This window comes from Myxocyprinus asiaticus, chromosome 20 (assembly GCF_019703515.2).
Source record: "Myxocyprinus asiaticus isolate MX2 ecotype Aquarium Trade chromosome 20, UBuf_Myxa_2, whole genome shotgun sequence".
Taxonomy (NCBI): domain Eukaryota; kingdom Metazoa; phylum Chordata; class Actinopteri; order Cypriniformes; family Catostomidae; genus Myxocyprinus; species Myxocyprinus asiaticus.
This window is the reverse complement of record NC_059363.1, coordinates 44,279,130-44,303,482: the sequence shown is the minus strand read 5'-3', so window position 1 is coordinate 44,303,482 and position 24,353 is coordinate 44,279,130. Positions and strand designations below refer to the sequence as shown.

At 37.4% G+C, this 24,353-nt stretch overlaps 1 protein-coding gene across 3 annotated transcripts in view; it reads right to left on the bottom strand.

Moving 5' to 3' along the window:
* Positions 1 to 24,353, bottom strand: part of LOC127410931 (myelin transcription factor 1-like protein) — a 177,671-nt gene that overhangs the window by 3,896 nt on the left and 149,422 nt on the right. For 2 of the 3 annotated variants that reach the window (XM_051646191.1, XM_051646192.1), the window contains 8 exons: positions 22,471 to 22,539; positions 21,399 to 21,461; positions 21,223 to 21,306; positions 12,211 to 12,432; positions 9,891 to 9,982; positions 9,482 to 9,585; positions 9,253 to 9,300; positions 621 to 683 (listed from right to left, as the gene is read on the bottom strand). In XM_051646191.1, the coding sequence (XP_051502151.1) occupies positions 621 to 683; positions 9,253 to 9,300; positions 9,482 to 9,585; positions 9,891 to 9,982; positions 12,211 to 12,432; positions 21,223 to 21,306; positions 21,399 to 21,461; positions 22,471 to 22,539 (745 nt within the window). The remainder of the gene's footprint in view (positions 1 to 620; positions 684 to 9,252; positions 9,301 to 9,481; positions 9,586 to 9,890; positions 9,983 to 12,210; positions 12,433 to 21,222; positions 21,307 to 21,398; positions 21,462 to 22,470; positions 22,540 to 24,353) is intronic. The other variant, XM_051646193.1, reaches the window with a different exon arrangement.

Here is a 24,353-nt window from a genome sequence, read left to right as displayed (position 1 = left end):
TAAACAGTTACCTGAATACACACATTTAAAAATAAAAATGTAATCTAATTACAAGTACTTGATGTTTGTAATCTGATTACGTAATCCATATTGCATGTAGTCCATTTCTACCCGACACTGGTAATGATTTATATTTTGCACAAAATGTGTATGACTGTTGAATTTATTGGAATTCCAATTCATCATCCTGTGGCTAATTCATTGCAAAATCAGACTCATGAACTAAAAGTGAGACAATTCTTAAATTCTGAATTTTGCCCAACCCTGAGCTACACATTTTTTTTTTTTAACAGCTTCTGAGACATCTCAAGCAATCAAAATGTATTCAATCTTATGCTAAAATGAAATGGCTGGGCTTGGTAACATAACTTATAGTTACTTACTCTAAAGGGAATTGTACTTATTTGCTAGTCATGCAAAGGGAAATATTGATGAAAATGGAAGTAGGACTAAAGTTGACCAAATTATTGCAGAATATTGATACAATCAAAATTCTTTTTCAATTCATTCATACTGTATATTCAAAGTGTGGCATACTGCTGGTACAAAGTTGTATGGGAAAATGTATGAGAACAAAAGAACAGAAGGGAAATGTTAAATTGTGAAAATAAATGTCTTACTCTCTGGTGCAACTGTAAACAGCTGTTATTTCTAATTGGAGGTTCTTTGTGAAGTGATGATTTCTAGAGAAGAATCAAACATATATTAGCTTATACAACTTGCTCAATACATTGCAGAGACTTAGCCATTTTTCAATTTAACACCCAACCTATGGAAACTTTCACATTCTGGTAGTTTCAACCATTAAATCAGTACAGTTCATCACTGCCAAGGTGATGGTTTAATTTAACCAATGCCATATAGTTAAATTGTTCTTTTAGTTTGTTAAATATTTCATTTATTTTACTTAATGTTACTTTAGATTTTCATCACCCTTTTGTACAAATACAGTCTCAGATGTGCAGTCTCTAAAAATGAAATCTAGTGGGGCTTGAATGTACAACCACATTAATATATTGTCTAATAGAACATACAGAAAGCAATAGACACATAATGTACCAATTAATGCGTAAAATATGCTAATTATACTTTAAATACATTACTTAAAAGTTCTTAACTACTTTTCAGAACTTATATTTAACACTCTAGATACCTAGATCACTAATGCTAATGTCTTTTAGATTGGAATTTGCATGTCCCAAATTTTTATCACTCCATTTTACATTTGAAGCAGCTGAAAGAGGGCTTGGATAAGACAGACAATTGTCACTTCCCAGGCAAATACAAGGTCTGATGTTAGCAATTTACAATGTATCATCGCCTGATGTGGCTGCTAAAGATGTGTGAGATCACTGCATTGGCAGTGGCAAGGATGGACACCAAGGCCAACAGTTACATCAGGAAGTGGCTGGGCTTGCCACCTTGTCATTCAGACGTAGCATTGTTTGGAAGAAAAGCCTTACAACTGCCATTAAAGTCCATCACCCTGGGTTACAAGCAGGAGAAGACCAGGCTGTTCTTAGAGCTAAGGGTATCAACAGACCCATCAGTGAGGGCTTGTCAAGCCCAGGTCCGAACAGGTCGCGCCCGGAAAGCAGAGGAGGTTGTAAACAGGGCAGTTTCAAGATTGAAGCAACAAGAGATTTTTGGAAGAACCGAATCAGGAAGGGCAGGCCTTGGATGGGGGATGGCTCCCAAACTGTGGTCAGCAGCCTCTGAAAAAACAGAAGAAAGCGATGGAAGTTATAGCAGTAACTAAGATGGAAGAGGAAGGATATGTGATTCGAGCAGTAGGCCAGCAGCAGCAAGGGCGCTGGACAGTATAGGAAGGTGCATCTAATAGAGTTTTAGGATGGGCTGACCTGTGGAAGATACCCCAGGCCAGGCTACGTTTTCTAATAAGATCCACCAAGCCCCACCAAGCCCCTCTGTGGTATGGTAAAGAGGAGAGTTCTCCCCTCTGCGAGCCCCCAAGAGCAAATCTGCAGCACATGTTGGCTGGGTGCAAGACCGCCTTGGCACAAGGACGGTACAGGTGGTGGCATGATCATGTTCTGCGAAAGCTGGCAGAGATCCTTGAGGTGTGTAGAATAAAGGCCAACAAAGGCCATCATGCCTCCTCAGAGGAAGTACAATGAGTTTGTTAAAAAGGGAGGTGCTACACAAGGCAAGGAGGGAGGAAAGGTAACTTCTGATACATGGAAGTGATCAGTGGTGTTCGACCTTGGCCAGCAGCTAAAATTTCCTTCTGAGATTGCCATTACCTCCTTGAGGCCGGACATAGTGTTATGGTCTGCATCAGCTAGGAAAGTCATAATGGTTGATAATGGAGGGACTGGAAGCAGCCTATGAGAGGAAGAAGCTAAATATGCTGATCTGACCACATAGTGCAGGGAAAATGGATGGAGGACTGCCACATACCCTGTGGAGGTCGGGTGTCGAGGGTTTATTGGAGCATCAGTGCAGCACCTGTTGAAAGACATTGGTATCTTTGGATCAGTGTTGAAGAAGTCTCTGAAGGAAATGGCAGAGGAAGCAGAAAAGGGGAGCTTCTGGCTATGGTTAAGAAGGAAGGATGAAAAGTGGAGTGTGCAGAAGAAAGTAGGAATAGGGAACAATTGCGATATGTGGTGAGGTAGCATGTAGAAGAGGAAAGGGGTGGGGAGGAATTATTTCCGCTGACCCAATCAGTCCTTACATGGGGGTTTCTGAAGAGGGATTGAGTGGGGGAGTGAATCCAGGCCAAGCTAGTCATTGGAGGGGCAGCTGACACAGTCTCATGGCTCGCCTCTCACGTCACTCTCCTACTTAATCTGTTGGAGGATTGGTTTAAGGATAGGCACTGGACGAGTGGTAGACAGAGATTGATAGCTTGTGTGTTTTCTAACAGAGAAGAGGCCTTGGATGTAGGGTAGGTCTGTGTACTGAACCCTGGTTGTATGGTATGTCTAGACAGGAAAGGAGGAATGTTTTGATGGGAAAGCAAGAATAAGAGGCAATCGAAAGGATCCGGTGTCCAGATGCTGGTGGTGGCAGCAAGACATCCCTGATCGCTGCCCTACCACAAGGAGATGTTCCGGGATTAATGGGGCGAAACATCTGTGATAGGTGGCTCCAGGCTGATGACCCTGTAGCTGGACAAATGAAGGCACCGGCAGAGGTGCAGCAGGTAGCAATGCCCAGCAGGTTTAGACATTTCAGAATCAGCTTTATTGCCAAGGATGCTTACACATACCAGGAAATTGTCTTGGTGACAGGAGCTTCCAGTGTACAACAATACAAAAACAGCAGCAAGACATAGATAATAATAAAAAATAAATATAATTATACACATACGTACATACACACACAGACACACACATGCATACATACACACATACTTAGTGCAATCTAATACAAATCTGTTATGTGTTATGTACAGTGCAAATACAAATCTGTTATCTGTTATGTACAGTGCAAATGTTTTTTTGTTTTTGTTTTTGTTTTTTTCCAGAAGAATGAAATGGCAGAAGAGGTTGGATGTGTTTGGTAAATATAAAAAAGACTAAACTGTGTATTGCACATAGTTATTGCTCAATGGGGCAATTTAACTGTTCATGAGATGGATAGCCTGAGGGAAAAAACTGTTCCTGTGCCTGACGGTTCTGGTGCTCAGAGCTCTGAAGCATTGGCCAGAAGGCAACAGTTCAAAAAGGTAATGGGCAGGGTGTGTGGGTTCCAGAGTGACTTTTCCAGCCTTTTTCCTCACTCTGGAAGTGTATAGTTCTTGAAGGGGGGGCAAGGGGCAACCAATAATCCTCTCAGCAGTCCGAACTGTCCTTTTGTAGTCTTCTGATGTCTGATTTCGTAGCTGAACCAAACCAGACAGTTATTGAAGTGCAGACGACAGACTCAGTGACTGCTGAGTAGAACTGTATCAGCAGCGCCTGTGGCAGGTTGAACTTCCTCAGCTGGTGAAGAAAGTACAACCTCTGCTGGGCCTTTTTCACAATGCAGTCAATGTGTGTCTCCCACTTCAGGTCCTGTGAGATGGTAGTGCCAAGGAACCTGAATGACTCCACTGCTGCTACAGTGCTGTTTAGAATGGTGAGGGGGGTCAGTGTTGGGGTGTTCCTCCTAAAGTCCACAATCATCTCCACCGTTTTGAGCATGTTCAGCTCAAGGTTGTTTTGACTGCACCAGACAGTCAGCTGTTCAACCTCCCTTCTGTATGGAGACTCATCGTCATCTCGGATGAGGCCGATGACAGTGGTGTCATCTGCAAACTTCAGGAGCTTGACAGAGGGGTCCTTGGTGATGCAGTCATTGGTGTAGAGGGAGAAGAGAAGTGGGGAGAGCACACATCCCTGGGGGACACCAGTGCTGATTGTACAGGTGCTGGAAGTGAGTTTCCCCTGTCTCACAAGCTGCTGCCTGTCCATCAGAAAGCTGGTAATCCACTGACAGATAGACATGGGAACAGAGAGTTGATGTAATTTATTCTGGAGTATAGCTGGGATGATGGTGTTGAAAGCCGAACTGACGTCCACATAAAGGATCCTTGCATATGTCCCTTGTCTGTCCAGATGTTGCAGGACATGATGCAATCCCATGTTGACTGCATCATCCACAGACCTGTTTGCTCGATAAGCAAATTGAAGGGGATCTAGAAAGGGTCCAGTGATGTTCTTCAGGTGGGCCAACACTAGTCTCTCAAATGATTTCATGACCACAGACGTCAGGGCGACAGGACTGTAGTCATTAAGTCCTGTGATTTTTGGATTCTTTGGGACAGGAATAATGATTGAACATTTGAAACAGCATGGGACTTCACACTGCTCCAGTGATCTATTGAAGATCTGTGTGAAGATGGGGGCCAGCTGGTTAGCACAGGATCGAAGACACGCTGGTGAGACGCCATCATTTACCTGTGAATCTGTGTAATGGGTTATACTTCCACTTAAATGTTGCTTTTATTGAAATGAACATGCCAGGGTTTTTGGTTTAACTTTATAAAAACTACATGGTTGTTATGTCCTGCATGTATTTTTGTGGGGTGTGCACAGGCTTGAGGACTTTTCCTAAACTTGCCACCTGAACACACAGAAAAAAAAAAAACTGGACTAGAGTCTATGTGATTTTATCAAACAGTCCTTCGTTCATAATGTTCGGGTCAAAATTGACCCGCCATAGGAAATGAATGGTTAAGAGTACTTTTCAAATACAAATCAATAAATCAGACACAATGCAGAACACACTGTACACAAATATACATGAAGGGTGAGACTATAACACATCCTCAATGCAGAACACACGCACATATACACACAAAGAAATGAATGAGTGAGATTATAACATAGCAATTTCTTTTAATTTGTCAAATAAAAATCAATCAGCCACAATGCAGAACACACACACACACACACACACACACACACACACACACGTTGGTGCGGCTATCCTTATGAGGACTCTCCATAGACATAATGATTTTTATATTGTATGAACTATAGATTCTATCCCCTAACCCTAACCCTACCCCTAAACTTAATCCTTTTAAAAAAAAACATAGCTTAGTATGTTTTTTTAAGTGGGGACACTAGAAAAGTCCTCATAAACCACATTTATAGCATAACACCCTTGTAATTACCAGTTTGTAACCTAAAAAAATTCCTCATAAACCACCCAAACCTGCCCCCCCACACACAATTTTCAAAATCTTAGTCTGACCACATTGTGAGCAAGTTTCTGCACAGCATGGTCAGGTTTGACCATCAGCATTTTGTAGCATCATTACAAAATCTCACCCTTCAACACAAATGGTTTAAAAATTGCAACAATTTTACACATAAATGTCTAAATATATATCCAATGCATAACTTGAGATATTTTCTAGAAATTAAGTTTGTTACAACATTGGCTTATAGAGATCAGCCAATGCATAGAGCACTGAAAACATCTACTGGCCATAGTTGTCATTTCATGTAATGACTATTTTTATTCCAGCAGATGTCAACAGAGACCTCCAATGCATGACATATTCAGATGTTTTGAATCTTTCAATTTACTAACATGAAGGTTTTTACTGAAGTGAGGAGAACATAAAATGTGCTAATTTTATTTGAACTTGAATGCAGTAATTGAGTAATGCAGCGGTAAATAAAGTCAAAAATCCCATAAAATCCCAAAAGTAATACATAACTTCAGTGTTTTTACTTTAGTGAAGATAGTGTTATTACATTTCTTTAAAAAAAAAAAAAAATGGGGGTTCAACATTAGGGGCTCTATTTTTTTGAGTGCGCAATGAGCAGCGCTACATGCAAAGACTGTGCGCTACATCTTATCCAATTTTCGTGAGAGCGCTAATTCTAAGTGTCAATTTCGTGCCAGCACAAAGCACAAGTGGCACCCACGCGGGTGGGAGTGGGAGTGTTTGCTCTATCTGTGGATGTATGCGTGCAAACTGTGGATTTCCTGGATGTTATGAAGTGGCACGAAGAGCAATTTGCTATTTTCCTAAGAAATAGTTCACTGCCCTAAGACATTCCAGGAGCACCTCTGTTCTCAACGCAAAGTTTAAAGTACTATCACAGTTCCATTAGAGAAGTTGGAGCGTAGGGCAGGCCAACAGAGGTGGCCTGATGAGCTTGGTTTGTGATTTGTTTACATTAGGTAGTGAGGGAATGCCTTTGTCATTTTATTTTCATTTGCTTTCAATTATTTATACTAAGTTATTTTTGTTTATTATTTTGGCCTTTGGTCACCCTATAGCCATTGCTCCACTTATTTCTATTTAAAATAATAAGTTCAAAACTTCTCAATAACCCTTTGTCATCTTCCTTTGGTCTAACGGCTGGGGTGGCAATCCACCACAAACCTCTTTTTGTGCCCTTACCCCCTAGATGGGGCGTAATAATGGTAAGTATTAGTTTATAATTATTATTGTTCCTAAATTATTTATACATTACATACAAACAAGAATTGACTTTTATCTATTTACTGTAGCAAACAATTTATTATTGTTTAATAAGTTAATATAATGGTTTTTTATCCTTACTAAACAACTTACAAAGATGGCCATGGCCATGACATTTTTCATGACAACTTTTCAGAGTAATGGATCATTAATAAATGTTTAATTAGGCATATAGAGTTCTCACTCTAAATTTGTTCACAAAAATATTTAGCAGTTAGTCAGTGCTTTATTATAACCTTTATTAAGAATTACTTGCTTGCATCAATAGATGTCCAGTTCATTGCATACATAAATGTATAAATAATTTCTTTTTTAATTACAGATTTTTAATATTTTCATAAACATGTCTTTACCACTGGTTACTTTAACTGAGATATATCAGTATGGTTAACTATGTTTACTAAGGATAAAAAGAAAAAAGAAAAAAAAAAAAAACTGTTTATATATGAATGTATTAAATATTATGGTAACACTTTATAATAAGGTTCCATTCGTTTACAATAAGGTTCCATTCATAAACATTAGTTAATGAAGTAGGTATCATGAACATACAATTAACAATATATTTTTACAGCATTAATTAATCTTTGATAATGTTAGTTAATAAAAATACAATTGTTCATTGTTAGTTCATGGTACATTAACTAATGTTAATAAATACAACTTTTGAATTAAAAAATGTATTAGTATATGTTGAAATTAACATTAACTAAGATTAACAAATGTTGTAAAAGTATTGTTCATTGTTAGTTCATGTTAACTAATGTTGTTAACTAATGGAACTTTATTGTAAAGTGTTAACAAAATAAATAGTTTGCTACAGAAAATGAATTACATACTATGTGTATATACTATATTAATGCATTAACAATGTAAGAATAGTGATTTATAAATGATGAATTAACTATAAACTAATGGTTTTCAAATACTTTGTACCATGTAATAATTATAAAATGCCACTAGTGTTTTGTTTTTCTTCCTAAAATTCTTTATGCAATTTCTGAGAAATGCAAAATGTGTCTTTGTACCTGAATTCAACCCTGTTACATTCAACATTTATCTCCTGTGACATTTTCACCTATAAATTATTTCCTCTCAGATAATTGTTTGATCTATCTGTCTACATATTTAAGAGAGTTACATTTTTTTTTACATTTATTTTTTTTAAACAAAAGTACGTTTCAAAGCCTTCAGTTGGAAAAAAGATCAAAGTGTTCAGCTTTTTACAGATTTTTATTTTGAAGAATGTGACATTTTAAATGTAACGGGGTTGAATGGTCACAAAGCATGTTGCACAAAGAAAATTGTCATGGATTATTAATTGTTTTTTAACCAAAACTGAGTGATAATACTACAATTAACTGAGTTTATATGTTCAAATAATATTAATCCCAAACTTAATGTGACATGGTAGAAATAATGCAGCACATTAGGTTTAGGCTTAGAGTTAGTAACGATACATAACTACATATTTAGGATTGTGGTAATAGTTTAAGAATAGCCCGTTTAAAAAAACAAAACAAAAGGTTGTTGACCACTAATCTGAATATTAGTGGGGGACAGGTTCCCCATGATGGTCCTTCAATGTGTATGATGGTTGTTACAGCCCTGGTATTTGGGCCTGAGGTGGAAAAATTTGATTTCTTGTCAATTTAAACAGCGATCTTTTCAAATACACTTATGAAAAATGTTCCTGAAGAATGAAGGAAAATTGCTTCCTGAAAATGGGCATAATGTCAAGCTTCTACTGTAGTAACAAGTACGTCCTCTTACATTATTAGCGATATAATCTGATTCTAGTCTTTTGCCATGATTCCTGTTGGTAAAATGAAATCTGATGTCATTCTTTTGTATTCATTAATTTATCACTTTGTGCAGTGTAAAAAAGAGAACACAAAATAAGTATGATGGAGGAAAGCTGTTTTGTAGCCATGTCAACTTTAATTACGACAGCCTTGCTTATTTGTAGTATAAATATTTTGTTGACGATTAGCTGGTGCTTTAAGTTGCGATTTTCTCCTGACTCTGTATCTCCTGAATCAATATTTAAGTCCTTTTTAACTTTAAATTCTCTTCCCTGTCCAGTAGGTGGCGATATGCAGGAAGAATGCAAATTGCCAAAAACAAAAGAAGAATGTGAAAGTGGAGATGTATAGTAAAAAAGGACTTAAATATTGATCTGTTTGGGATGTGGCCTTTACCGTTTGAGGGAGCTAGATATTAGCTAAAGTGTTTATCAGTGAATGGCTGATGTTGGCCAGCTCATGCAGCAAAGATTCATTTTATTTTTCAATCACCTTGTTTTCTTCTTCTAGTGACTTAAGATTCGTCTCCATTGTGGTGATCTGTAGGACAAAAATGTGCAGATGCGTTAACGCTATTGTGATAAGAACGTAGTTGAAGGGTCGATCTGACAAAACCTGTCAAGATCATGTCTGGCTCATATTTTACCCCTAAATCCTTGTTATTTGTCAACTACTCTCTATATAAAAATGAAAAATCTGTACATACCATAAATGGCCTCACCTGTGTTCTAAGTTTGATCATATCGGCCTCCACCTGTGAATTTGATTCATTTAATTCTTTAATATCTTCATCCAGCTGTTGAATGTCTGTATCACTGTCAAAACCTGTTGAAAAAAAAAAAAAAAACAGACAACACATTTACAACTAAAAAAAAATCAAATACATACTTGCACACTAAAAACTCCTCATTCTACCGCCAGCTTACCCTCACATTTTGCTCACATGTGTGTGCATAATCTATTCCCATGCATTAAAATATTTGGATCCATTCCACTTATGTATAATAGGCATCACTGCAGGCACATATAGAGACCCATGAACAACACATCACACATGTGAATTTCTGAATGAAAGTAGAATGTCTGTAAGTATGACTGTTTTTGCTCTGGTGAGATTCAGAGAGTTTTACCATTGCTAGTTGGTTGTTTTATGGTGAGCATCTCCACTGCTGACAGTCTGGCTTTCTTCATCGCTGTAGTCGCACGCGGACAGCCAGACAGACTGTACAAATAAAGGACAAAGTGCATGGACAACAGTTAACTTTTTAGTTGTCCAAAATGAGACAACCATTTTCTGTTATGAACGTGCCTGTCACATCACTGCCATAGTGCGCTCTCACCTCAATATTAACAGGACTTTTGTACTATGAGTGGAATAGCATTTTGCATCCCACTCTTCTTAATTCTTCATTATGCAGCAGTATGTGTAGGTACTGTGCACCGTATTCATGGAATACAAGGGTGAAATACTGAATTTGCCAAAATGTCCAGTATACAACTTGTGTATGCAATATACTACTGAGTACATAAGAGTAGTATGGTTAGGGTGACCAGATTCCTGCTTGTGGAAAACGGGACAACCCCCTCCCAGCAAAAATTAAACTGATGTATCCTTACCTAGGCACAGATCAATGGGAAGTAGAGGGTGCATCCGCATCTGTAACTGTTGTCACCTTGAACTTTTCATTGGCTGCAATGTTTCTCTATGTGCGCTTGTCTTTCAAGAGTTTATCGCAAAATGCAGAGCAGCCCAGTCCAAAATTAAGACGTACGAAAAGCATTGCCTTCATGACTGTTACACTGAGTCGAGATTTATCCGGTGTCCATGCTGCGTTCATTAATGAGAACACACGCTCCACAGATGCAGATGTCCAGGCAGGCATAAAACAAACTCCACAATCTTGGCTAAGACTCCGAAGTTGATTGTTTTGCTCTCCAGCTCACGAAAAACATCTGTCCATCTCTCAGACACGGCCGTCTTGTTCATGTTCCACTCAGTGATGCGACGAGTGTTTTTCGCACAAGGCCACTCATCAAAGAGCATGGTTTCATCAATCAAACTGAGAGCGGGGATTCTGGAGTAGAAGTGTTCGAGGCTGCTCTGAATCTCTTTCACTCTGGGATGTTTCTCAGGAGGGCCCACTCAAGTTTTTCTGTGTTCTCCAATGAGTGGCTCCAATTTTGAAGGTAATCCACCGATGCTAAATAAAAGTTTCTCACTGCACAAAATAAATCATCCGCTCCCATGTCACCAGCTTCAAACAGGGCATCCAACTGCTTTTTAATGTCAGAGGGTATGAACGATTCCTCCAGCCTGGCCTGCAAGACTTTTCCCAGGTCATGAATGTGCAAAGTCACTTCTGTGGCTGATATGTAGTCTTGCTGTACTATCTCCAGTGCACGGTTAAAAGTGTCTGTTTCATTGAGTGCGAAGCCAATCCAAAGTTTAGTGCAAGGATCGCTGAAAATATCTCTTAGAAACTTTGGGCATTTTTCTTGAGAAAGAAAGTATTCTCTCAAGAGCTGGACCAAGAGAGAGGAAACATGTGTTGCCATGCTGCAGTAATTTCTGATAGTCCAGCTGCACAAAAGCGAGTATGTTGCATATGACAGCTTCAGATTTGGTGTGGGCAGAAGAAAATTTTGGATCATACAATTTCTTGATCAATTTTGCAGTGCAGTCAACCGACCGAAAACTATGGCCATGCACAACAGAATGATAAGCAAAAAGTCCTTCACTTGCATGCACCTTGTCAGATTCTGAACTTTGCTTCACAAAAAAATCGCTAACACTTGGTGTGGCACACTTATTTTTAGCAGCATCCACATGCTTTTTTGTATGAACATGTTGTGCGATGTCGGTGTGTTCTCCATGGGCGATGGAAAAGCGAGCTCCACAAATCTCACAAAGGCTCTGTCTGTGACTCCGTTTTTAGAAATTTAAACTCTTTTTGAAGATCCTCATTAAATGTACATGTATGCTTCCTTGACATTTTTCCAGCCGCAATTTCATCTGTGCTCTTTCAAACTGACTCTTCAATCAGTTCACTAACTGGACATCTATTGATAGGGGATTGTGATTGGATAGTTTAATCCAATCATGTACTTCAAATAACATGGTGTGATTTTATTGGTTTTACAAGCCGTATCCTTGGCTACCTTTGATTAGAATACTCACATGACTGAGAAAGCCACATAGGCGATAGAGAAATTTTAATAGAGGGGAAATACAGGACAAAATGTGATTTTTTCAGAATAAGTCAAGACACTAGAAAAAGTGCTTAAATACGGGACTGTCCCGGGAAAAACAGGACATCTGGCCACCCTAAGTATGGTAGTATGCTATCCAAAACATAGCCTAAGTGTATGTGTGGCCTGATTCATTTGAAGAAAAGTGTGTTTCCTGAATGTTCTGAGGTTATTTGCTGATGTAGTTGAATAAATAAGCACCTTCTGTGTGTGAGGAAACTGCCGCTGACGTGACCAGACCCATCACAGCCTGGTGTGGGACACGACATGCCGTCTGTCTTTCCAGCTTTCCACGTGAACTGAGAGCCGTTCATATAACCATCCTTCTGCCGTTTGGCCGCTAGAGGGCAGCCTGACGCGCTGCGGTGTGATGCGTATTTCCCTGTTATGTGACCCTGACCGTCACAGCCAGGCACTGGACACCTGCAAAAATAACATTCATGTTTGCACAACATTCTTAAAGGGATAGTTCACCCAAAAATGAAAATTATTTCATCATTTACTCACCCTCATGCCATTCTTAGATGTTTATGACTTTCTATCTTCTGCAGAACACAAACGAAGATTTTTAGAAGAATATTTCAGTTCTGTAGGTCCATACAATGCAAGTGAATGGTGACCAAAACTTTGAAGCTCAAAAAAATCACATAAAGACAGCATAAAAATAATCCAGTGGTTAAATCCATATTTTCAGAAATGATATGATCGGTGTGGGTGAGAAACAGATCAATATTTAAGTCCTTTTTACTATAAATTCTCCTACCTGCCCAGTAGGTGGTGATATGCATAAAGAATGCGAATCGCCAAAAACAAAAGAAGAACAATGTGAAAGTGGATATTTATAGTAAAATAAAAAAATTAAAATATTGATCTGTTTCTCACACAAACCTATCATATCACTTCTGAAGACAAGGATTTAACCACTGGAGTCATATGGATTACTTTTATGTTACCTTTATGTCCTTTTTGATTTAAAACATTTTGGTCACCATTCACTTGCAATGTGAGGACCTACAGAGCTGAAACATTCTTCTAAAAAACTTCATTTGTGTTCTGCAGTTAATTTACCTGATGAACTTTCACCTTTTGCTGACCCTTTATGCTTCGCAGAGCTAATGTGTGCTTCTAAATCACTTGCACCTTTATTAGCAACTGACACATAAGTGCCAGCTTTACATGTCATACATTCTGCTTCCCACGGATCTCGACCTGGACGAAAGCATGGGAATTTTTTGTGCAATTCTTCTGTAAATTTGCACTTTCGTTAGGGCATTGTTTCCACTCAGCTGACATTTGCTGCTTCTGTCAAGCAACTGTTTGATGCCGAACACAACAGCACTTTGCGCGTTCGCGGAGAGATTGACAGGCAGGAATTTGGCCAATAGTTGTTGCAAGCCTCTTATAATCGACCAACCGGTGTGCGAGAAGGCGGGACTTACAAAGAGGGGTTAAAGCAATGCAAATATGCGTGCAAACACAATGAAGTATTAGACCAGATGCACATCATAATACAACTAAAGCAAAATCCCGGACATTTTCGCAGATTTAGAAATCCTGGCCGGACGCTTTTTTAAGGTCAGAAAAAGAGGACATGTCCGGGAAAAAGAGGACGTACAGTCACCCTAACTTAATTAAATTTATATTCGAAGCCAAGTATTAGCTGAGTATTTTAACCTTGTGGAAAGCTGTGATGAGAATACTCTGCCTGGAATTATCTTTTAATTTGCAATTGTTTTAGTGTTACTGTACCTTCTGATTATTCAATATTTTAAAATATATTTTTTCATAATAGAGCGCAACAGTCTGGTTCCGGAAGTAAAGCTACCTTTTTTTTTTTTTTTTTTTTTTTATACATAGGCTAATAGATTATTAATGATAACTTATGAACCTTTAAAGACAGACTTAAAGTGTGCTCCAAGGTTGGTAAATGCTTCTGTTGAAGCCATCAGTCCATGTTATTTAAACTTCATTTAAAAACAAAATTCATGTTTAATAGCGGAATTCCTGGTGAAGAACTAGGGGGCTTTCACACTGGGCACGTTTGCTGCGGTCCGATTCCGAGTGCGATTGTTCCCGGTGCCCCCCGCAGCTTTGGTCTGGTTTCACACTCACTTGATTCTATCGAATCCCGGTCCATTTGCGTTCATCTTACGTCATCACAAACATGCATTGAAGAACACAACGTCTCATCATACTTTTTGTTATTTTGGTGCCATTATGCACAGCAGAGTGAACGACAACTGCGTATATGTGCGCTTCATAGTGTAACTCATCAGATGTCCAGGGGAAGGCGGCTTGCTGCTGCTCGCAAACAGCATTTTTTGAGGAGACAGCTGGTTGCAAGGAATTCATTTGCATCTTTGTTTACACTGCACACTTACGCTTGTGTCCAAGGTGAAGTTATCGCCACTGTCATCTCCTATTATACCATATATTTATAACCTATAATAGTGTTAATTTATAGTATTTATAAGGTGTATATATAGATAGATAGATAGATAGATAGATGTCGTCATCGGCTAAAATGCATGCGCAGGTTACTTTACTTCCTGAACGAGTGCGCACCCGAATTGCTTTCACATTCACACGAATCGCGCTACAGTTCCATTGCAACCAAACTCAGACCACCTCCTACAGGTAGTCTCGGGTTCGGTACCGCGGTGCGCTCCCCGGTCCGCATGACAGCTTTCACATTACCAGTTTTTCATGCGAACCGTGCAGTGTTTTTCGAACTAAACTGCCAGTGTGAAAGCACCCCTAAACAACCCATGATCCTGAAGACAAAAGATCAACCAATCAGAGAATCGTGGCAAACAAAGTGTGCCAGAAGAGCTCTGCAGCGACCGCCCACTCCCATGATGCACTGTGAATGATGCAATCAAGTCCCACTCCCTACACTCTCAAACTACTTATACATTTATAAATGTCGGAATATTTTGAAATAAACTTTAAATATATTTTTATGATAAGTAGTCAACAATATTAACTAAATTTTCCATAGTTTTTAATTTTAATGCGTCATTCGTAATGCTTCATGGGATTGTAGTTAATTCCCTCATTTAAGACATTAAATACACAGTCTTGTACATTTGTCTTTTTGTCTGATTTGAAAAGGCTTTTTTTTTGTTTCAAATCAAAGTTTGTAATTGTGTAATTCACCTTGGAGCAGGTTGGTTTGGTTCATGGCTTAGAACTCTTTTATGAAGCATTTTATGAATTCCCTATGAAAAAATTAATTAACGGGAAAAATACTGTTGGAACCAAGATGACTGAAAAAGTGGGCGGGCACTGTTGGGCTCTGTTTTGACCATTGTTTTTTTAGGGGGATTTTAGTAACTGTTTCTTTTGAATTGGAAACATGGATTGGTGGGTTGTGCAGGTGCTCTGACATGTTACGCAGTGACGCTTATGTGCCAAATGTAAGAACATTCGGTAACACTTTATAATAACAGTACATGAATAATCATGAATTAATACCTGAATTAATAGTTACTTCTGCATAAATTAATGATGAGTTAAGTAATGGACTAATCAGGAACTAATGAAGAGCTAACATTAACTATAACACGAATCATATGAATTCATGCATTATAACGGTCACCTTAATAAATAATGTTTATTTGAAAATTAATTGCACAAATTAATGCATTTATTAACATTAGGAAATAAACTAAATCAAACAGGCTTTATAAAAAAGAATGTGACATATTTCAACCTTGAATTAAAGGTGCATTATTCAATATGGTCATGATTATAAAAAAAAGATATTTTGAACTTTTGAAGTCTTCAGGTTTGCCACAAACAACATTGGATGACGCAGGATTATTCTGCATAATTTACGTGGATCATCCTAATTAAATGTTGAAAACATTAAAGGAATAGTTCTCCCATCTTTTACCCTCATGCTATTCCAGATGTGTATGACTTTTTTCTGCAGAACACAAATTAAGATTTCTAGAAGAATATCTCAGATTTGTAGGCCCATACAATGCATGATGCAAGTGAATGGGGACCAAATTTTTGAAGTTCCAAAAAGCACATAAAAGTAATCTGTATGACTCCAGTGGTTTAATACATGTCTTCTTGAGTGATGCTATCAGTTTTGGGTGAGAATAAACCAAAATGTAACTCTTTTATCACTGTACATCTTGCCATTGCAGTCTCTAGGCACAGTCATGATTTCAAGCTCAATTACACTTTATAGCACTCGATGCATGTAACAGTGCTAGATGGTGCAAGGAAGTGTAATGGAGTTTGAAATCATGATGGCCAAGGAAATTTATTGTGAAAAAGGAGTTATATTTTGGTCTGATCTCACCAAAAAAGGGTTGAACAACTTTAGAAGACATAGATTAAATCACTTAAGTCATATGGATTACTTTTATGCTGCATTTATGTGCTTTTTTGAACTAAACAATTTTGGTCACCATTCACCATTTTATGGACCTACAGAGCTGAGATATTCTTATAAAAATCTTTGTTTGTGTTCTGCAGAAGAAACGAGTCACACACATCTGGAATGGAATGAGGGTATGTAAATGATAAGAGAATTTTCAATTTTGGGTGAACTATTCCTTTAATGATTGCCACCAGTAATTATTCTTAATAATAATAATTGATCTCAACCCATTCTGTGTGATTCTCCATTCCTTTCCCTTCATACTTACCCTACCACTGTCAGTCCTATCACTCAGTTCACTCGTCATCCATATGCAGGCCATATCCGAATCTCAACTTTTACCTCATGACAAACTAAATGATGCTAAACAATATGTGATTTAACTGGGATGAATACTTGTGCAGTACATGTGTAGTTGATAGTAAGTTTATAATGATGTGCCCCACCAAGTAAAGTCATGACATGATGATGCATTAACAAGACATGGATTCATGGGTAGTTAATTATGAGTTTGTAATGATACACATGCACTAAGGTGATACTTACCCTATTGCACCAGTGAAATAAAGAACAAGATTTTTTTTAAAGATCTGCTTATTTGAAATTACAAATCCACCAGAATATATGACATTAAAAAACACAACATTTAAAGGGAAAAACGCCATTTAAAATAGTGATGGCAAAAATGTTTAACCCTCTGGGGTCGACGGACACGCCGGCGTGTCCTGCTGGATTTTTTCTGCATAACAGCGGAAACAACTTAAAATACTCCGTCATTTTTGGGCATACAGATAAGTGTAAGACATCATTAGAAACTATAAAGGGTCTACTTTTATATGTGTACACTCACAATAACAACAAAACCTTGTGCTTTTGTAAATAAAGAAAATAAACAGGGTACGCTTTCAGCCGTCTCTGTCTCCGCGAGCATCTTTCTGAAACACGTCACGAAAATGAAGTGAAACTCCGCGAATACTTATCACACAAACATGAAACATATGTCTAAAGAAAGCTTAAAATATCTATTTTTAAATAAAACAATTCAAATTTAAAACAAATATTCTCCTGCAATGTAATCTGTGTGAAACTAAGTGATGTAGAGTTTCTCCTGGCTCAGCTAATTATCCCTAATGTGATCAGCAGAGCGCACTATTCATTCAGTAATGTGCTGAGGCGATCAGTGCAAATGGAAAATGCCCCCAACAATGCCTTAAAAAACATCAAGTTCATCATCAGATTCATTCACTTTCCTGCGCGTCTGGAAGATGGCACGCTACACAGGTGAGGAAGCTCTTCAAATGGTCCTGGATAGTGATGAAGAGTTCACATTTTCCTCAGAAGAAGAGCGGGAATCTGACGAGGAAAGTTTGCATTTTGAAGAGCGACTTGATCCAGCCGAGGATACAAAGTCTTTTAGTTTTACGTACATTAGTTGACATGCTATTTTATATAAACATGTACATATTTTACTAGCTGGACTATTTCCAGACTTGCCAGCCAGTATTCAAAGTATTGACATTTGAATGATGTCCTAATAGACAAGTTTTAGTTACATTTAAATGTTGTTTCGGCTAAAGCAGGTATTTAAATTGTATGCTGTATGATATAAATAATATGAATGTTTAAAGTATATTTTAACTATTGTTTATGCTGCCTCATTATCTTTAATGAAGCTTGTGCTTGCAAATATCTGTTCGGGTGTAAATGTGTAAAATGTGCTGTAAATATGCCCATATTAGAAAATCAGCATATTAGAATGATTTCTGAAGGATCATGTGACACTGAAGACTGCAGGAATAATGTTGAAAATTCAGCTTTGATCACAGGAATAAATTGCATTTGACAGTATTTTCAAATAGAAAACAGTTATTTATAATTGTAAAAATATTTCACAATATCACTGTTTTTGCTGTATTTTGGATCAAATAAATGCAGCCTTGGTGAGCAGAAGAGATTTCTTTTAAAAACATTAAAAAATCTTACTGATCTAAAACTTTTAAATGGTAGTGTAGGTCTAAAGTAAAGTCTTTATATAAAGAAAATGTATAGTCAGATTACTTTTAACTTAAACTTGATTTTGTGAATAAGCTACAAACAATACATTCAATCATTAAGTCTCCTCACATTCATTCTCTCTCAGGGGAGGGGTCTTTGTCTCCTCAGGTGTGAATCACATCAATATTCATGATCATCCATGCCTCCTTGCATATGGCCTTTCTAAAACTAAAAGTGTCTTACAAAATAAAATAAAAACAATACTGAAATACAAGTGTCAGTCTTCCACCAATATGCTTTAAATGAACAAATTCTCTTTTAAAACATACACCAACTCAAAAGAAATCTAAAGATACCTGTTAAGATATACAAGACACTTTTAAATGATTTATAAGGTGTGTTTCATCTCTCTCTATATCTCCTGATGTCAAATCGTAAATACTAAAAATGCTAATGTTAGCACTTAGCCCAAAATGTTCAATTAAAATAACAACATTAATTCAAATACTCCAAATAACTTTGTAAAATCGGACATCAAAAGACTACAAAGGACAGTTCGGACTGCTGAGCGGATTACTGGTTGCCCCCTGCCCCCCCTTCAAGAACTGTACTCTTCCAGAGTGAGGAAAAGGGCTGGATAAATCATTCTGGACTATCTTTTTGAACTGTTGCCTTCTGGCTGGCGCTAAAGAGCACTGAGCACCAGAACCGTCAGACACAGGAACAGTTTTTTCCCTCAGGCTATCCATCTCATGAACAGTTAAAACTGCCCCATTGAGCAATAATTATGTGCAATACACAGCTTATGTGGCCTTCATGTGCTATCTGAATTATCCTACTTCCCAATTCTGAAGTGGTAATTACGCGTAAATCGTGTTCATGTCCTTTGTTGTTGGAAAGAACAGGAAACATGGATGACGGCAGGTTCATTCAATATATTTCTTGAGGAACTTTTATTTTGACACCATAATGCATATCACTGAGTTAGCTTGCTGACGATAATGGAATTTTGGTCAAATACAAGCTATTATCACAGTGTAAAAATGTACAACCATAACATAAATGAATATGACAAAAACGGCAAGTGCTAACAATTAGCTGTATTTAGAAAAATGAACAAAACCTGTCATCCACTACAGAAACTGTACTCTCCTCTGCCATGTTGAAAGTTTAGGACTCCTCCCATCTCGGAAACTCGGGTATCAAAATTATTTTCAAGTTTCCCAGTCGTAATTACGACTTGAGGGGCCATTCATGAGCAACTTCCGTGTGGGAAACTCGTATTTACGATAAATCCAATAGCACGTGATGGCAGCATTAGTCTATTTATATTTATCCAACATATCCTACCTCTTCTGCCATTACATTCCTTTATAACAGATTTGTATATATATATATATATGTCACCAAGACAAATTTCTTGTATGTGTAAGCATACTTGGCATTAAAGCTCATTCTGATTCTGATTCTAAATATGTATATTATGAACACTCTGACTTCAATCCTTAATTCAGTCCAACAAAACAACCAATACTTTTAGATTAAAAATGTCAGCATTACCATAGCAAATAGTGGCAAGCAGCCAGCCAACACCTAGAAAGCACCGCTTATAAGTGCTCCATCAGAAACAAACTCTCCACATACTGTAGTTCAGGGAAGAAATGTAGCGAAATATCTGCACTTGAAATGGATCTTGAAATTGTGTGGAAGTTTATACAACAAATATTTGAATGTTTGCATGCACAAATGTCCACAGAAAAAGGAACAAAACAAATTAATATGATTAACAACGACGATGATGATGATGATCCAATCATTATCATCATTTTTAATTTTGATTATGAGTACTGATGAAACTCACAAAGTAACCACAAAAAATATTGAGAAATGTATATAACAAAAACAAATATTGATCCAGCAACATAAAGACAACCTTTCCTATTTCTATGGTCCAGATGACAAGGGAACTGAGTGGTAGGGTGAGTATGAGGATGGAGGATAATGTAAAATGGGTTGAGGACAAATTATTGTTGATCATTATAATTTTTGTGTTTTGCTAAGTTTTTTTTATGTTCATTTAAAAAATGGCAGAATTATACTGCATCATTCAATGATGTTTGTGGCGAAACTGCAGAAAGCTAAAAGTATAAAATATTTTAATTATGACAGTATTAAATATGAATATTTAATTCAAGGAACTGAAGTACTTCACATTCTTTCTTATAAATCTATTCTTTTTTGTCACACATTATACATTTGCACATATACAGTGAAATTCTTTTTTTTTTCCCGCATATCCCAGCTAAACTGGGGTCAGAGTGCAGGGTCAGCCATGATACGGTGCCCCTGGAGCAGATGGGGTCAAGGGCCTTGCTCAAGAGCCCAACAGTGGCATCTTGGCAGTGCTGGGACTGAACCCCTGACCTTCTGGTCAGTAACCCAAAGCCTTAACCGCTGAGCCACCACTGCCCCAAGGCTGTTTGATTTAGATTATCCCCTAATGTTAATTAATGCATTAACTATCAAACATGTACTAACCTGTAATTAAGGTGGCTGTTATTAAAGCATGAATTTATGAGTCATGTTGTAGTTAATGTTAGCTCTTCATTAATTCCTGATTAGTCCATTATTAATTCATGATTATTCATGCACTGTTATTACAAAGTGTTACCGAACATTCTCGTGTAAACTGTTTGAATTCAGTGACTCAGTGTTGCAGTACTTATTGTATTGCAGTCATTTCATAGCAGGAGTAGGGGCAAAAGAACAGACGTTCTGGAACTCATTTGGTGCAGTTCAAAGACTTTGACTGTGAGTACCTGATTGGCTCCTGGTCTTCTTTGTCCTCTTTGCTGTGTGTTATCTTTAGTCCAGTCTTCCGAGCGCGTGGACAACCTGACAAACTGAGGAAATACACACCGTTGTTACCTCACTCTCTCTGTGTGTGTGATACAGTTCATATTTGTAATGCATTGGCCTAAAGGTTGTACATTACCTTCTGTGAGAAGCGTAGTTGCCAGTAATATGTCCCGAGCCATCACAGCCCGGGGTCGGGCACCTGGGACAGAAATGCACCCTGTTACTGCCCAGTATGCATGAGTAGAGATCTGACTGCATAGTGCTGATTACTATTGAGACCTATATGTCAACTATGTTCAACTGCAATACATGTTTTACACTTGAGTACAACTTTTATTTCTTCAAAAAGAGGGTTTTACAAAGTTCTTCTTGACTTGTTACGTGAAGGATAAGGACGATCAGGAGTGTGTCGCTGGAACATGTAAGCAGTTTGGCAAAGTTCTACATACAACTGGCTAACTACAACTAAACTGGCTGTATCATTCTCCTCTCCACCAATAGCTAGTGTGTGGTGAGCGTACTGGCGCACTATGGCTACCGTCACAGCATCCAGGTGGATGCTGCACACTGGTGGTGGTTGAGGAGAGTCCCCTGGTCACTGTGTAAAGCACTTTGAGTTTAGTTTCAGAAAAGAGCGATATAAATGTAACATTCATTCATACTATAATTTTATAGGTTATATAGAATAAAAAAAATAAAAAAGTCTAATTGTACCAAAATACTGCTTATATTTAAATTAAAATACTATTCTTTTACTGTGAATGTAGTTTATTTCTAAAACGCTAAAATGCATTTTTTTTTTTACCTCACATTCTGTTACACTGTATGTCATTACATGTCTTTATCAGAATTTCATTATGTTCACAATTTTATTGGCCTCATCAAGCTAAATAGTTACTAAATTGAACTGAATAGTTCAGTTCTGTTTGTGTGTGTTTTTCATTTTTTTCATTTATGTTTTTACAGATTTTTGTTTTCTTTGGCACAAAGTACAAAAATATTGACTGTAAATAATGTGGCACGATGCAGTGATATTTGTTCATTAAGGCCATTATTAGACTTCAACTGTAAAGTAATGATAAAAGAACTACTGGGACTTTAGGCTGTAACCACATACAGTATTGAGGATTAAGGTCATACGGTATTTTTTTCAGGCACAAATGGCAATGTTTCCTGAAAACTGTAAAGTAGCTCAGTTTGATTCTTACTTGAGTTCTTGTGCATTGGTGGCCATCATACTCCGAATGCTTTTATCTGCTAAAGGACATCCTGAAAGACTAGAAGATTGCACAAGTGGATGTTAGACTGTAGTCAGACTGTGTTACTAATACCAAACAAGAAACACACACAAACATAATACAGTCACAAAAGACTATAAATGCAAAAAAAAAAAAAAAAAAAAAAAAAAAAAAGCAATGGTGCAAGTGGAGGGGATATCAGCTCTATATTTATGTTGTTAACACTCTGAATAATATCTTTGATTTTTTTTTTCAACTGCTTCTTTAAATTAGGACTTGGACCCCTATATATCTGCTGAAATATGCAAAGGGTTAACGTGGATTGGCAGTCTGATAACCTTTCGAAAGTATAGTTGAAGTAACCTGAAAACAATAAATAGATTGGACTGAATCCACCAAAAGAAAATGGAGTCACACCTTCTATGTGAGGCGTAATTACCGGTCACGTGACCACTCCCATCACACCCTGGTGTTGGACATCTGTCTCCAGAAAAAATAGACAGAATGAAAGGCCAAAATCCAGAACATAAAAATGGAAGCATAAACGTACTACAATGGCGTTTTAGTGCCACATAAAAATTAGAAGATTTTGAGATTGTAGGTTAAATTAAGAGAATGAAGATTCCATTATGAGATTAAAGTAGGAGCATTACGGAATAAAATTTGTAGTAAAGTTGCCATGTTACGAGAATAAAGTTAAAAGTGTAATATTGTGCAACCTGAAATAGCAACCAGTGGTTGACTACATGTGTAGTGATGGTTTTATCTGCTTCTACGTCTGCTCCAATTTGTTGTTCTTTGATGTTTCTTTCCTCACTAATTTATTCTCATAATATTACAACTTTAACCTCGTAATGCTATGAATTTATTATCAAAACATTACTACTCTAATCTCATAATGCTATGACTTTGTTTTCATAACATTAAAAATAGTATCTTGTAATGCTAATACGATTTTAATCTGATAATGCTGCAAATTTATTCTTGTTATATTGACTTAAAATATTACTACTTTAATCTCAAAATGTTTAGAAAAAAAACTAGCTTTCGAGAATATTTCAACGTTGCACTAAAACAGCATTTTAATGTTTACTCAAAAGAACTAATAAAACTAAAACATTGAGGGCCCTAATTTAAGAATGCTATGCCTGAAGCCCAAGCGCTATGTGATACATCATATGCGGAGAGTCAGCGGGCATGGCCATGAAGTTTTGATAGTTTTTTACAAGTATACGCTAAGTCTAAGCACAGGTGGGTTTGGAGACATTGTTCTCGCAAAGCGCTAATGGGCTGGGTCAAGTACAATTTAAATCGTAGGTTCTTTTCTGGTTATTGCACCATCTGCGTCCTATTATATATTCCATTTCATGTCAAGCAACATCAATATAAATGAAGAAATCCCATTCAATCTGGTAGTGTAAATGAGCTGTATGCAATGCATCCCCTGTTCTGTTTGAGCCTGCATTATTCATGACCACAATATATGTGTTGTATGGTCATCTATCTGCCTCTCTGTGACTGTTGGCTCTCACCATGTCTCACTTGCTTGAAATATGCTTTGTCTTTTTTCATTGTTCATTGTTCTGTAATGTATATTTGTTATGTGTTTCTCTGTTTAATGATTTATGTTTAATTTCTGTACAGCATGCTTGAGATTTGGAAAGGTTCTACACAACATAAACTTCTTTTTCTTCTTCTTTATAATAATAATATTGATCTACTGACACACTAATCAGGACTAGAATTAAAAGTGATCGATATCTCTTTGATATAATCTGCTGGTGTAATTGTAAACTGCAAATACAGGAACTGAGTTTAGACTTTGCACTGAAAACAGATGTGGTTCTCAGACG